Source organism: Triticum dicoccoides, chromosome 7B, assembly GCF_002162155.2.
Source record: "Triticum dicoccoides isolate Atlit2015 ecotype Zavitan chromosome 7B, WEW_v2.0, whole genome shotgun sequence".
Taxonomy (NCBI): domain Eukaryota; kingdom Viridiplantae; phylum Streptophyta; class Magnoliopsida; order Poales; family Poaceae; genus Triticum; species Triticum dicoccoides.
Genome location: NC_041393.1, coordinates 117884712 through 117900643, shown reverse-complemented (window position 1 = coordinate 117900643; position 15932 = coordinate 117884712). Strand labels below are relative to the sequence as shown.

Genomic DNA, 15932 nt, shown 5'->3' with positions numbered 1-15932 from the left:
GCTAACTGATACATGACCACTTTCCGCATTCCTCTGCAAAAATTAAAAAGCAATGTATATTATCGATGTATTCTCCAAGATGGAACAAAGGATAAAACATAACTACTAACTGGCCCACCTGTAAATTCGACTTGGAACGTCCCGACAAAATTTTAGCTGGAGCCACTGAAACAGCTTGCTGACGAAGGACTTTATTTTCAGATTCTACATTAGATAACTTCTCCTCTAGCCTGAAGGAGAATATGCAGATAGTATGCACTATGAGATGGAGACTCAATGTCGCATAACATGATGACAATGTACTTAGATATTAACATGGCTGTAATTCGGAGTCTGCTATAGAGAAGAAAGAGAAGGGATTACAGTATGCATAACAAGCAACATGTGAAAAGCTTAACCTTCTCAGATAGTCCTGAAATTGGCGTATTTTTACTTCAGTCTCTTCTATCTTCTTTTGCTTTTCTTCATTTGCTTGTGCTTCCTCGGAGCGTTTCTTTTCTAATTCATCTGCTCTTTGTTTTTCTGATTGAAGCGAGGTCTACAGGCAAATGAGTTGGGGTACATCACAAAATTATTGAAAGTGAATCATCAAATGAAAGTGCTTAGTTATCTGATAGTATTTATTTGTGCAAAATTAATGGACGAACCAAACATTAGGAAATTCTGGTCAACAACTGCAATGGTGATAGTCTAGTAGATTGCGTACCTTAAGTTCATCTACCTCTGCTTTCAAGGTATGAACCTTCTCAGTGTCTTGGACTATAACCTCAGTTTCCTTTACCACAGGAGGTGCTTCCGCGATAGCCTTTTTAGCAGCTTCTCGTTCCTTTAGAAGCACTGCATTTGTCTCGTCCAATTTAGCTTGCAGGGCATCCATGGAACTCCGAAATTTTGATAACTCCTGGGCTTTTGCTTCTTCCAAATCTGTCTGTATGCATATGAATTGATTTGTGTGAAATGATTGAAACAACAGATCCATTGCACATCAAAAGTACTTCTGTGAAGCAACAGGTCAAAATTATAGAAAATCAAGTCATGATTGTAACACATTTTTCTTATTTTAAGTGTTTATATGAAGCGGAAGATATATAAAACAACAAAATAAGTAACATTGTACCCGCATTCGCTTCTCTAACTGCACACGCCATGTAAGCTCTTCCACTGTCTTTTCAAGTTTATCCTTTGCTTGCTTGAGTGCACCCGTTTCCCTTGCTTCCTGATAAGAAGATAATAGCAATGCATTAGAATAGAAGTGATAATTTTGTGCGTTGGTGCAACCTTATTACTGATTTCGTGAACTTAACAATACATAACTCTTGCTTCCTAAAGAAGATAATAGTAATGAACTATAAATGGTTTTGTGCTTTGAATGCACAGAAATTATGATTTTGCATGTCCCTTCATTAAGGGAGAATTGAAAACCAAAATCAGTACGTTGCAAACTTAAGTAACGCAAACAGCATGTTAATAGATCCAAAGGCAAAGGTATAGTGGCCTAAAACAAAAGAAAAATAGTTCACAAGTTGGATGACAACTGAAACCCAAAATTCAGGACTGCAAGAGGCTATTAAGCATTGTTTAACCGAAGCTATCTATGCATTTCACTCTGGCCAGCCTCTATTATGTGCTTTTTTTCTTGATTGCTTGGACTAAACAATGAACCGAAGTAAATTCATTCTTTCTTCCTTCCAATTCATCAAAACACTCTCCTGTGGTGTTGAAGAACACACTTTTAAGATTGATTCCGTCAAGATTAAAAGGACTCCGCAATCTGAGGTGTGCAGCCAGCGAGCTTCTCCATGCTATGATGTGTGCCCATATTTGGTGAACAACTAACGCTGGAAAAGATGAAGGTTAAACTATGAGGGGGAAGAAACCCCCTAGCCTTCATCCTAAGGCCTTGTTCGGTTGCGGGTGAATCCGAGTGGATTGAAGGGGTTTGAGGGGGATTTAAACCTCCTCTAAGTCAAAATATGAATCAATCCCTGCCAATCCCCTCCAATCCTCTTGGGGAGAGGATTAACCGAACAAAGCCTAAAGAAGATGGGAGACTCAAACCCAGGTGGGCTGAGTGGAACCATGTCTCACCAGCCATTTTCTGTAGGAAACCTCCCAAGATGATGGGTCGACTATGATGTTGATGGCGCACCCCACAGTGGCCTGATTTGGTAGTCCTCGTCTTTTAAAACTATCCGCTGCCCAACATCTACCCAGATTGCTTACCGCATTAAGTACTTGCAGTGCAAGGAGGCACAAGGGCCATGGCAAGCGGAAGGGGCCATTCATTGAAAGCGATGTAGTCTACAGTGTTATAGCACTTCCACAAATTTCAACTTCAAATATAACAAACAAAAAGGGGCAAGTTTGTTTGAATAGCGGTATTTATCTTTTCCATCTTTTTCCTTCTGATTTAATTTAGCACTTAACTTTTTTTTGTCAATTTGATTACTCTTAATGCATAATGGATCTGAACTCACAATTTTATACGTACGTACATAGCATCAAGAACACAAATAGAATTTTCTTGGAAAAGTTTTATTTTGATTTGATGCCCAAAAAGAAGAAGGCAGTTGCATGAGTACGCCACATAGGGATAATCACATAGGATTAGCATGAGTTGGCTTATATAACAATGTTATAAAACCGTAAAAACAGCAGGTATAAATAGGACTAGGGAACTTAAAAAATCTGATGATAGGCGCTCTGCCCAGCCATTAAAGGAATCAAATTCACAGCACCAGTCCCAGGTGGACATGCCAGTAAGGCTGGTCATAGTGGGGAGTAACTTATACTAGTGTCATGCATATGACACTAGTCTAAGTTACTACCTTCATAGTGCAAAGTAACATAGTAGTAGTGTCGTAGATGGCTTCATTTATTAGCTTGTAGACTCGTCCTTTCTCGGGAAGCGCTATATTACAGTAACATATTATGTTACTCTAAACACCTCTCTCCTCATTAACTACATGCCACATAAGCAAAATTTTCTTGGAGTGCGCTATGTTACTACCTAAGTTACTCCCACTATGACTAGCCTAAGGACTGGCTATTCATGTTGTATCATGACTAATATCTGTGTAACAATAGTGCATGGACCTGGATATCCAGCGAAAGCCAAATTTTTAGGCATGGCAAAACAAATGTTTTTCATGGCAAGTTGTGTTCGCCGAGGATGGCAAGTTTAGTTGGCGAGCATGGCAAATCCGCCTCAGTTCATTTTTTGCCAGGAAACTGCCGTGCTTGCAAACTGAGGGAATGTTTGGTTGCCATCCACACTTTGCCACACTTGTGTGCCACAAATGTGGCATGCCACAGTTTTTGTGGTGGCCAAATTGGTCGCCACACTTGTGGCAAAAGTTGGCTAGCAACTGAGTCTATGACAAGTGGGATATGTGACTGAAAAGGTATGGCATGCCACAACTGTGGCTGCAACCAAACATTTGCCTCAATTTGCCACACTTGTGGCACAAAAGTGTGGCAAAGTGTGGATGGCAACCAAACATGCCCTGAGAATTTGCCATCCTCGCACCAATACAAATTGCCATGAAAAGAAAAGCGTTCGATTTGCCATGTCTAAAATTCTGAAGTCAGATTTTTAGTCTTTCTGTAGTTCAATTTACTGTGGTAATACACATACCATTTTAAGTTTCCTGAGTTCTTTCCTTGCAATCCTTCCCCGCCATCTGCATTGTGCAACAATGGCTGCAGCCTTTAACTTCTTATGGTATGAATGAGCTCGATGGCACCTATAACGAGCCTGTAACAGAGAATCAGGACTTTAGGAATATATCATGTGTTGAGCCAGTAACAAGCTGCATAGCAGTTCTCCTAGGATTTTACCGAACCCAGATAAAAACAAGAGCTGCATAATTGTGTAGTCTTATTATTTTGGAAGAACTGAAGGGCACCTGAATTGTAACCGCTGCCTTAGATCGCCTTTTATGTCTGAACTCATTCCTTGCTGCCATTGCACGCAATGCTGCTTGTATTACGAGAACTGAAGAAACTTGCAGTTTGTAGGACCTCCTAGCCTGATGCCCACGTTGGTTTTTCTGAATTTTGACAGAAGCTGCTTGCCTCCGCATGCGATCATAGAGTTTACAAGCCAATGTTCCTAAAACACAAAGTGTGGTTTTAGCATTATTGGTAAAATGAAAATTCACCTGGTCTACAGTTAAGTACAAGCCAAACAGACCTCTCCAAACTGCCTGAAAACATACAGATGCCTTCCTCAAAGAAACAAACTTCTTCCGCATGATATGTGTTCGTATTTTCCCTTGAATTGTTTTTGCAGCAACACTGAGAACTTCAGTTCTTCTAGCATCTAATTCAGCCATCTGTCCGGCTCTCATAAAAACTTTTGTTTTACCTATCTGAAAAGTACAAACAAGTGTCAGTGTAAGCTAAATAATTAAATTCTGACGATATTGTATTTGCCCATTTTTTTCTGCTAGCACTGTAAGGCCACCCTGCATGCGATAGTCTGACAGTTCAAACCTATATAAGCTACAAATTAGTCTGATAGTTCAAACCTATATAAGCTACAAATTAAGCAAGTAAACCAGTTTTGTTACAGTATTTCCTTTACCAGATCATTAATATTTATCCAATGTATGCTAGGCATTCAAAGAAGATTGAACATTTTCAGTTCAAAAAACGAAACAGAAGATTGAACATTTAATAGAAAGAAATGTGTCAAGGCAGAGATGAACAGCTAAGGTTAGTTACCTGAAAGCCTATAAGACCCTTCTTTTCCAGAATCCTCTTGCATGCAGCCTTTTCATCACAACTATTGAGATACAAAAAAGAAAATCTTAGCTATTATCACTTCTATATGCAAATAAAAACTCTTGATGATGATTCAGTGATGTTAACTACAAATCTGCATGACTAATAAGAACTTACTTTCCTTCAATGGCATCTGGAGCGAGTATTCCAAAACGATGCAAAAACTCATAAAATGTGCGACGTGTAGGATAACCGGCACAACTGATCCTGATTGCCTCAAGTACACCCTGATGATACATGGCATGCAATTAAATGGAACTTTGTGAGATAGATCAAGCCTCCATTAAATTGCAGTACAGTAAAAAAACAGATAATAGGTCAGAGGCACTTACACCACAACGCAACTGTTGCATAACATTGACATTCTCAAAAATTGCCGGTTTTAGGACATTGTTTGGCTTAACACATCTGATATAATGAGGTTCGGTAGAATTTAATGTGTCCATAAGAGCTTGAAGTTGTTGCTGCCACATAAAAAATCAGCGGTTGGTAAAAATTAGTCATGCATAATAGTATTACTGAAGAAGAAATAGAGATGCTGATAGGTAGATATAGAACTGGCAGAAAATTCTTCATGCAGAACCGAAAGAGGGAGGAAACCTTGAAGCGTGCACCAATCGAAGAAAACTTCGAGGATTTTGATGTTTCCTCTGGCGGAGGAGGAAATAATCCTGCGATAAAGGAGCATCTAGAAGCACTCAGTAGCTCCTGGTGCTCTGCCACAACGTAGTCTTTGTTTTTGTCAAGGAATTGGGCAGACTGATACATCACCTGCATACCGCAAGTATAAGTATTAGTTAAAACCGGACATTATCCTGGGGCAATTGAATTTGATGAATAAAAGCTAACCTCTCCAGCGTAGTGAGCGATTGCAAAATCTGTGCGAGATAGCTTAGGTTTGACAAACCGTTTATGCTTTTGAAAAGTCTGGTACAGCTTCTGGGCAAAGGTCTCGTGTGTTGACTTGGGAAACATACTGAAGAACAGTTAAATAGACAACAATTATAACATAGTTTTGCATCTTAACGACGGCCATTAATTCAAATATTCAACAGAACATACACAGTGGAATAGAATTGATTAAATGAACAAAGCAAAGATATGGTAAGCATACCATGCCTCATCTAGAAGTGCAATAACGCCACCAGGTTTCTGCCGAGGGATATTTCAGTAATACATGTAAAAGAAATAAGTGAGCATCAATTGCAGAACTGATTTTAAAAGATGTAAAATAAGCACAAGAAAAAGACGTGTATTTGCCTGCCTAAAATAAGGCTTCTCTGGTTACGCAAACTTGTGGAGGCTAGTCGGCACTAAAGCTCTACGAGCCCTGCTGCTGCATGCATGACCTCCAGACAATGTGGGGTCTTTTTCGAGAAAACGCAAAGATCTTTGCGTTTCATTGCATTGAAGAGAAGGGATAGTACAATCCTCCTAGGAGGCTGGGGTTACAAGGGTTGCGCTCTCGATCAGTGAACATCCCAGGATGTGGGCAGGACTACCCTGAGCCCCTTTGCCCCGGCTTGTGCCCAACATTTGGCTTCCATTTTAATCCTATCCACTAATGCTTCTATCGATGGTCGGGCGTTTTCGAAGACGCATTCATTCCGCTGCTTCCAGATCATCCAAGGGACTAGCATGGCTGTGGACTGCAGTCCTTTGCGCAGCGCGTGTGGTGTCTCACCCTTCGTTCGCTGCCACCAGTCTGTAAGTGAGGGCTCATTGTGTGGTGGCTGTGCTGGAATGCGCGTCCAGTCCAGGATGGCATGCCAGGCTTGCTGTGCGAAAGGGCAGGTCAGGAACAGGTGCTGGATGGTCTCCGGCGCCTGGTCGCAGAGGAGGCATCTGGGGTGGTGCTGCAGGCCGCGACGGGCCAGCCGTTCTGCTGTCCAGCACCGGTCCTGGCTGGCCAGCCAATGGAAGAATCGGACTCTCGGTGGTGCCCAGCTCTTCCATGTCAGCTTCCATGAGGGGCATCTGGTGGATCCATGAAAGGTTGCAGCATAGCAGGACTGCGCCGTGTAAGTGCCGTCGGCCGTCCACCTCCAAAGCATTTGGTCAGGTACATTTGTGAGAGTGATGCGCTGCACGGCCTGTCAAAGCATCAGGTATTGCCCAATTTCATGTATCCCGAGCACTCCCTGGATGTCGCGTGCCCAGGCATTGGCAGTTAGGGCCTCCGCTACCGTTCTCGCTTTGCGCCTCCGTTTGGGTATGCACTGGTAAAGCGCAGGGGCGATCTCGCGGATGGATTGCCCCTGGAGCCAGCGGTCGTCCCAGAACAGGGCCGTCAATCCGTCACCAAGGATCATGGTGGTGGAGGCAAAGAACAACGCGCGCTCCTCTGGAGTGAACTGCAAGTCAAGCCCTTGCCATGCGCGGTTGTCGTCCGTGCGAGTGTACCATAGCCATCGCAACCTTAGTGCCAGGCCAGCTCGCTCTAGGTCCCGTATTCCCAAGCCGCCATATTCCAGTGGACGCCAAGCATGGCGCCAGTTGACGTGGCAGTGCCCGCCGTTGGCAGTTGCACGCCCAGCCCATAGGAAGCCCCGTTGTATCTTCTCCAGCTGCCTCAGGGTCTTCTTGGGGGGTGCGAATGCGAGCAGTTGGTGAACCGGGATGGCCTCGAGCACCGCCTTGACCAATGCGAGCCGTCCAGCCTTGTTCATAAGCCATGCTTTCCAAGTTGGAAGCATGGCTGCCACTGTATCTACGAGGGGCTGCAGTTGGGCGGCGGTGGGACGGCGCAACGTGAGCGGGATGCCGAGGTAAGTGATGGGCAGGTCGGCCGTCCTGCATCCGACATGGGCGATCGTCGCGGCCGCGTCGGGGTCGCCATGTAGGATGGTGGCCGAGCTCTTGGTGTAGTTCACCCGGAGGCCGCTAGCTTCACCGAAGAGTGTTAGGATGCCCTTGACGGCCTCCATGTCTCCGGGTGTGGCGTGGCAGAAGAGCATCACGTCGTCGGCGTATAAGGAGATGGCCGGAATGGCTCGTCGGGGGTGCAGCTGTTGCAGGATGTCGGACTCATGTGCGCGGTGGATGAGGCGTCCGAGGGTGTCCACGGCGAGCACGAAGAGTTGCGGCGACACGGGGTCGCCCTGTCGCAGTCCGCATCGGTGCCAAATCGGCGGCCCCGGTTCGCCGTTCAGCATGATCCTGGTGCTCGAGGTCGATAACAGTATCGCAAGCCACTCCCGGAACCGAGGCCCAAACCCATACTGGTCTAGCACCTCGAAGAGGAAGGGCCAGGAAAGGGAGTCAAAGGCTCGTGTGAGATCAAGTTTGAGCATGACCCTTGGGGCCCCAAGTTGATGCAGCAGCTTCATGAATTGTCTGACCAGGACAAAATTGTCGTGGAGGCTCCGACCTGGGATGAATGCATTCTGGTTGCAACTAACCAGGTCGCCCAACCTTGGCGCGAGGCGTAGCGAGAGCACCTTTGCGAAGATTTTTCCCACAAGGTGTATCAGGCATATCGGACGGTAGTCGCGAAGCTGGCAGGCATCGGCGCGCTTCGAGAGCAGGGTCAGCAGGGCCTGGTTAAGTTTGCTGAAGCCGCGACCGCGTAGCTGAAAGAGTTGTTGGAAGACGTCCAGGAAGTCATGTTTGACCGTGCTCCAGCAAGCCCGCAGGAACTCAGCCGTAAATCCGTCGGGCCCAGGCGCCTTGCGTGCCGGGAGGCGTTTGACGGCGTCCCATATCTCCTCCGAGCTGAATGGGGCGTCGAGGCATGTCAGGTCGCGAGGCTCGATGAGCTGCGATAAGTCCAGCGAGTGGCCACGGGTAAGGGCCGAGCCCAGCAGCTCGTCGAAATGAGAGAAAGCCGCCTGCGCCATCCCCTCCTGATCCACGATCACATGTCCATCCACGATGAGGCTGTGGATGTGGTTCTTCTGCCGGCGGAAGGAACACTGCCGATGGAAGAATGTCGTGTTGGCGTCTCCTTCCTTGAGTGAGGTGATGCATGCCCGCTGCCTCGCAATAGTGCGCTCCAACGACGCTAGCCCAAGGTATGATATTTTGAGCTGCCTCCGCAACCAGTCCTCGGGGGGCGAGAGCACCCGATCCTCCTGGGCCTTGTCAAATCGCAAGATTAGCTCACAGGATATGGCCATCTTGTCGCGAATGTTCCCTCTTGACCTCGCGCTCCAGCTGGTCAGCCTGCGGGCAGTGGCCTGGAGGCGGAGAACCAACCGTCGGAAAGGATCCGGGTCCTGTACCGATCCCCAGGCCGCGGCCACCGTTTCGTGGAACCCATCCAGCCGCAGCCAAAAATCCTCGATGTGGAAGCGTCGGTGCGCTGCGTGCGTGGGCGAGCAGTCGAGGAGTAGGGGGCAGTGGTCAGAGACAACTGAGGCAAGGCAGCGCAGGTGGCAATCGCCGTGCGCGTCTTCCCAGTCTGATGTGCAAAACACACGATCCAGGTGCACGAGGGTGGGCGGGGACTGCTCGTTGGACCAAGTGAATCGTCGTCCATTGAGGTACATCTCCTTCAGCGCGAGGTCGTTGACGAGGCGACGGAATCTGCCCATCATGCGGCGGCACAGGTTGCCATTGTTCGTCTTCGTCGCGCAGAATTAAGTTGAAGTCGCCGCATAGCATCCAGGGCCCGGGGCAGTCTCTGCGTATCTCGCGCAGTTCTTGCATGAAGGTGATCTTGTCAGCGTCTTCTTGGGGGCCATATACCACCGTTAGCCACCACGGCGCTTCAGTGGCCGCGGCCACTTTGGCCGTTATGGCGTTCGTGGTGAACATTGGGCTTGTGATGGTCACGGCCCTGCTCTTCCACGCAAGCAGTATGCCACCCCGCGTGCCCTGGGCCGGTAAGTACGTGTAGTCATCGAATTCTGAGCCAAGGGTGTCGAGGACAACGGACGAGCAGACCAAAGCCATTTTAGTTTCTTGTAGGCACACAATGGAGGCCGCGGTGGTATCAAGCAGCGATCGGATAGCAGAGCGTCGAGCTCGCGCGTTAAGGCCGGGACATTCCAGATTGCGATCCTGAGGTTGTGATCCATGGGTATACATGGTCGACGGTGCATGCGGCTTGTGCGGCCTAGGGCAGGTACTTTTGCTTATTCTAGGCTTGCTTAGTTTAGCCTCAATTGTTTCTTTCTTAACTTTTATTCATTTTTGGTCTTTTGGTCGAAGACAGCATGTCTGGTTTGTAAATGGAGTGCTTCATTTGATCGAGAAAAAAAATGATTGATCTTGTTTTAACCTTGCCAGCCTTGCCCATTAGGTGAAGCTTAACTTTGGCAAAATAGGCACTAACTGAGAAGTATTGGATTGCACTCTACAGCAGCACGACCATATCAGCATGACTGATGCCTACCAAGATAAACTATGATATACTTGAGATTTCCCATTAATATACTGGATGCATTAAACTGATTAAGATCTTACAAATCCTTTATCCATTCATGTACAATGGTTACACATACCTTCTCAATAAGATCAAGAACATCTTGATTATCGACAAACTCAATATAGCTCCAATCAATTTGTTCTTTAGTGTATTCCTCTTGCTCCATCTTAAAAACGTGCTGAAAAAGATCATAGAGGCACCTTTCAAGTAAATATATGTTCTTTAGTTGCCAAACGGCTATGGGTGTTTGGTGTACATGAACCGTTTCTTGTGAGCAATACCTGATTGAAATGTTGCTGTAATTTCTCATTTGTATAATTAATACAGAACTGTTCAAAACTGCAGAAAACATTATTTGCCAATTTGTGAGAACAATCTAGTGGATTATAAATACAATGGACCGCAGTAAATATGTAAATTTTACCTGTTTGACTTAAAGCTCTCAAAACCATAGATATCCAGGACACCAATAAGACATTTAGAGTTAGCATCTTGCCCGATGGAACTATTAATTTTATCAACGAGCCTGCAATATAATGATGGGTTGAAACAATGAATGCAATCTTTCTCCCGTATTGCAATGGAATTTGGACACTTGTAACATATATATGTAATAAAGAACAAAAGGACACTATTCTATACCAATCGAACAAGCGGGAATATATTGTCTTTGCAAAACCATCCCTGCTGATAGTTGCGCTGTAAGGATCAAGACTCCTTTTTATAACCTCCTCTGGTGTTACCATGACACGCTTACAGAGAGCATCTGTCAAAGCTCCCGGATCACACCTGACATAGAATACAAGGCAATCATTGGAGCTTGCACGTAGTAATACCATACATTAGAGAAAGAACTAAACAAAGGTAGTTACATAAGGAGTTCAGCAACTGTTTCAAGATGGAACTTAGATTTGTCATCTTTCAAAACTGAGGAATCAACTTCTTTCCCCTTGGCAAATTCAATGTTGCCAATATGAAGAATAGCTGCAACCACCCTGAAAATAGCATCCTGAAGACAAATTAAGTGCAAGCAAGTGAGAAACAAAATCAGTTCAGGCAGCCACCAATCATATCAAAGAACATATAGGATTGAGTTACCTGTTCCTGGGTACTGATACCAACAATATCCATTGCTCTTCTGGTAGCCAAATATTCACGAGCATCACTGACCCCAACCAAATCGTAGCAATTTGATTTATTAAGATAATGATAAGTCCTAGGATTTTCTAATTTGTACTTATCAAGTTCCTGAAAATTGAATGCCAATGCAGATTATTTGCGTTAGGTACCAAATCTCAAGTTAGTGTAAGAAAACACCAACAGTGAGTTCATTGAGACCCACAAGAAGTACCGAAGGAGAATATTGATCGTTACCTCCTGTGGTGCCGCACAAAGGAGATAAAAGCAGTGGTAGTTGCGTTCAGGATCAGAAATTTGGCATACTCGTGACCTTTCAAGCAGGTATGTTCTGACAGCAGCACCTGAGATCCTCCCATGCTTATCAAATTGAATCTCAACAAACTTACCAAATCGACTGCACCAAACATTGGGACAAATAATGAGATCGGAACATATATATACACCTCCATGATTTGGAACCATGCAAGTAAACTTATACACGCAGTTTTTTTTTTCTAATCTGGCCTACCTAGAATTGTTATTTCTGACAGTCTTGGCATTGCCAAAAGCTTCAAGGACTGGATTTGACTGCAGATATAAGAATTTAAAATAGAAAAGTTCAATTGATGCATTAATAACTTTAACATTACAACTGTCTTGCATGGCTAAGTACTGGCTGCCTTACTTCAAGAACTTGTTGTTCTACTGTTCTTCCTTCTGTTGCAGCGCGGCCACCCAAATAGGCAAGATACTGCATAAGCATTTTTGTTGTTTCTGTTTTACCAGCACCACTCTCACCACTCACGAGAATAGAGTTGCTCCTTCCTTCATGAATCATAGCCCTATTACATGTAAAATATAACAGTGAGATCAACCAGTCCTCTGAGGAAATACTAAAGCAGTTTTCGGCTATGTTTACTTACCTGTATGCAACATCTGCGACAGCAAAAACATGCGGACTTAACTCACCAAATGGTGCACCCTTGTACTGTTGCATCATATGTGAGTCATATAAATGTTGCAATCTTTGGAAAGGATTCACAGCAATGAGAATATTTCCAGTGTATGTCTGCCCAGACGAAGACATATCAGTCATAAGAAACATTACCTGAGTTCCAAAAATTAAACTCAAGACAGTACAGCTAACATAACGGCATATCAAGAGCAAGTGGCCAAGCAGCAAGCAGTAATAAAGATGAACATACATAGATTTCATTAAGTTCATATCTGGTGGCCAAATTTTGCAAAACTCCTGGCTCATGGAGATAGGAGAGCTTTGTCATGTCATCAACTCCACCAGCAGCTGCTTCCATATCTTTGGGATATAATTTCGACAATTTTGAAACGATCTAAAATTGTGACAGTAAACATAAGTATCGGTATTTTATCAAACTGAATGCCCATAAGTACCAGTATTATACAACACAAATTACCTTTTTTCCATTGGCTGCTTGGATCTCAGCCTCGTCGCCATTGATCTTAACAACTTCTCCATCGACCCAAGCAACATCAGGTTCTTCAGCCCACACATGTGAGCCTACTATAATATTAACTTTCGTCCCCTAGAAATGAAAATACAAGTATCTCAATTATGCTAGCCTCTGAATAAACGATGACAATGCATTTGCATTTCACAATGCCGAAAGGTTGCAACTCTGAAAATAATAATAATAAGAAGAAAGAATTCGCTTGGATCCGAAATATATTGCCTAATCAGGAATCTAGTCTCAATCCATGCAATGCAATGCTAGGCATAACTCTACCGAATCTTTGGGTAAAAACTATGCAATCAATCACCACGATTCAGACCGGGGAAAAAGGGGGAACAATCGCGACCCTGGCTAAACACCGCTTTGCCACTGCATTTTACTCGAGCGGTCGCAAAGCGCGCGAGGCGAGTTTACCATTTCGCCGGCCGGTGGAGGATGATCAGTTGGACGCTGTGGGCGACGGGGCGGACGAACTCATATCCCTCTTCCCCGCGCTCGTGCTCGCCGGACCCCCTCCGCACGCCGTCGTCTTCGTCGTCCCGTCGTCGCCGCCGCGCGCCTCGGAGGAGGGAGAGGTGGTGGTGCGGTGCAAAAGCGGGGGAGTGGGGAGGGGGAAGGGGATGTGTAGAAGGCAGGCGGTGTGGGGTGGAGAGGGTGCAGTTCGTGGAGCGGCCATGGCTGGCCTCGCCTCGATCTCTGCGGGGCGCCATGGATTAGGGGCGGAGCTGGACATGCGGCATGGGTTGAGGTTGAACCCCCGAATTCCGGGAAAACAATCCGCTATTAGCAGCGTGAGTGAAACACAGGCACCCCAGCCAAATACATTGCCCTATGGCTTTTTTTTTAGGTCAAGCAAAGCTTTCATTACCGCAAATCGCCAACGACACAAGCAGACACTTGGGCTGGTACATCAGATTCCCACTCCATACTGACGGCCTATACTGACCAGCTCATGTGCTACAGAATTTACACTACGACGACAAACACTCATTACATGTTCAGCGAACCACATCTTGAGCTGGTATTTCGTGTCTTCAATGACAGCCGCATACGGCGACGAATCAACTTTCCTGAAGTTCATGCCTTCCGCTAGCAGCTGTGAATCCATCTGAAACTCCACCCGCATGAGGCCAAGGTCAGTCGCAAGCGAGACTGCATTCGATGCCGCATAAACCTCAGCAACAAACGCATCAGCCACATACTCCTGTCTCCCGGCTCGTGCGGCGATGACTGCTCCTGCAGAGTCCCTCGCCACAACGTCCCATCCAGCATGGTGCTCACCTGGAACGAAAGACCCGTCAGTGTTTATTTTCACCATCTCTTCCGTTGGTGGTGCCCACCTGTCTGGGCTCGGTTTCTTGGCCGCCGGGAAATAAACCTGCATGTAATCAAGTACTGCAGTACGAGTCCTCCTCGCCACAGTTCCAGCCTTCCCACCAAGCTCCCCTTTTCTTAGTTTGTTCCTATCACTCCACCAGAGCCACCAAAAGATAAGGATATGCATGTGTTTACTCTCATCCAGCCCCCACAGATAGTCCATCATTCCATGCACGGATGATATATGTTCCAACTCCATTCTCTCCTTTTCAAGGGCAAGCTCTTCTCCACTCTACCTTGACAGACTTGCACTTGATAAATATATGAGCCCCGTCGTCATTGGCTTGTCCATAGAAGTAGCACTTCGTGCTCTCAACTTTAAGCCCTCTTCTCTCCATATTAGTCAGGAGCGTCAGTGATTCATGTTTCACCCGCCATGTGAACATTTGCACCATTCGTGGGCACGGGAGCTTCCATATCCTTCTCCATGAGTCGTCCTGACAAGCATTCAGATTACCGGCAGACGCGGAGCTCATGCCCACTCCTCCATGTCTCCGCTGCGATTCTAACTCGACATATAGCTTGTAGGCGCTCTTTACTGAGTGTCCTCCCTTTGTATCAAACTGCCATGCGATGAAGTCATGCACCCCTTCTCTCAAAGGCATCTGGAGGATATGACGAGCATCATCTACCCAGAAGGATTCCCTCACCAGTTGTTCATCCCATTGCCCTGTAATCGGGTTTATTAGATCACTAACTTTGGTAAGCAGATTGTGTCCTCTAGGGGTAATGACTCTCCGTGACCACGGTCGTGGGATCCATCGATCCGTCCAAATGTTAACATCAGTTCCATCTCCAATCCGCCAAATATATCCCTCTCGAATCAATTCAATGCCTTTAATTAAGCTCCTCCAGGTATATGAGATACTGTCCTTGGCCTCAACTTCAAGTACACTGCTATGTGGGTAGTACCAGGCCTTAAGAACATGGGCACATAAAGTGTCCGGTTGTTGGATGAGCCTCCAAGCCTGTCGGGAGAGCATGGCCATATTGAATCCGTGCATATCCCGAAATCCTAGCCCCCCTCTCGCTTTTGATCTGGTTAGTTTGTCCCACACAATACAGTGTACCATATTCTCCTTCTCTTGTTGGCTCCACCAGTATGTACCAACGAGAGAACTTAACTCCTGACAGAAGCTTTTTGTGAGATCAAAGCATGACAAAGCAAACGTGGGGATTGCTTGCGCCACAACCGTCATTAACGTTTCCTTGCCCACCTTCGCAATAAGCTTCTCCTTCCACCCATAAACCCTCCCTGCCATTGCACCTTTGATATATGCGAATGCCTTCCTTCTTGATTTTCCCACATGCACCGGGAGTCCATATGTATGAAGTGTTATGTGGTGTTTGAATATACCCAATGCACAACTTTGATGTGGCACCGTGCTTTTGGAACCGGAAAGTCCCCAGGCGGATCGAGGGTTCACGACACGTATACTATATATATATATAGGGATTCATGTGTATGCATGCATGCCCTCAAACTTAGGCTTCCAATCTCACCATGATCGACGTACGACTATACGGTAACACGGACCAAGAGAAGAAGAATCCACCCTCGTAACCTCTCTCGCGTTGTTGGTCGAAGTGATGGACGTTCACGCGGGCCCACGAATATATAGGCCGTCGATGATAACCAGGCGAGGGAGAGTGTCCAAAGACAACCACTGCATGCATGTGCCCCAAACATATGTATGGACATGCGTGATGCATGCATATATGTTTGAATACCAAAAGCACAACATTTTGATGTGGCGCATGCATGCGCCGCAAATTGCACAACCCAC

General features: G+C 45.9%; 1 protein-coding gene across 1 annotated transcript in view; it reads right to left on the bottom strand.

The window, feature by feature from the left end:
• LOC119337477 (myosin-11-like) overlaps positions 1-13480 on the bottom strand; it is a 17290-nt gene extending 3810 nt beyond the window's left edge. The window contains exons 1-27 of the mRNA XM_037609628.1: positions 13183-13480; positions 12712-12840; positions 12484-12627; positions 12202-12347; positions 11964-12120; positions 11808-11866; positions 11534-11693; positions 11258-11407; positions 11032-11168; positions 10802-10948; positions 10584-10685; positions 10441-10498; positions 10236-10337; positions 5903-5940; positions 5638-5764; positions 5389-5559; positions 5121-5252; positions 4906-5015; positions 4729-4789; positions 4196-4373; positions 3909-4114; positions 3638-3757; positions 1118-1216; positions 707-928; positions 399-538; positions 119-230; positions 13-33 (exon numbers count right to left, since the gene is read on the bottom strand). Coding sequence (XP_037465525.1) covers positions 13-33; positions 119-230; positions 399-538; positions 707-928; positions 1118-1216; positions 3638-3757; positions 3909-4114; positions 4196-4373; positions 4729-4789; positions 4906-5015; positions 5121-5252; positions 5389-5559; positions 5638-5764; positions 5903-5940; positions 10236-10337; positions 10441-10498; positions 10584-10685; positions 10802-10948; positions 11032-11168; positions 11258-11407; positions 11534-11693; positions 11808-11866; positions 11964-12120; positions 12202-12347; positions 12484-12627; positions 12712-12840; positions 13183-13185 — 3231 coding nt within the window. The 5' untranslated portion in view covers positions 13186-13480. The remainder of the gene's footprint in view (positions 1-12; positions 34-118; positions 231-398; positions 539-706; positions 929-1117; positions 1217-3637; positions 3758-3908; positions 4115-4195; positions 4374-4728; positions 4790-4905; positions 5016-5120; positions 5253-5388; positions 5560-5637; positions 5765-5902; positions 5941-10235; positions 10338-10440; positions 10499-10583; positions 10686-10801; positions 10949-11031; positions 11169-11257; positions 11408-11533; positions 11694-11807; positions 11867-11963; positions 12121-12201; positions 12348-12483; positions 12628-12711; positions 12841-13182) is intronic.
• Positions 13481-15932: the final 2452 nt, after the last annotated feature.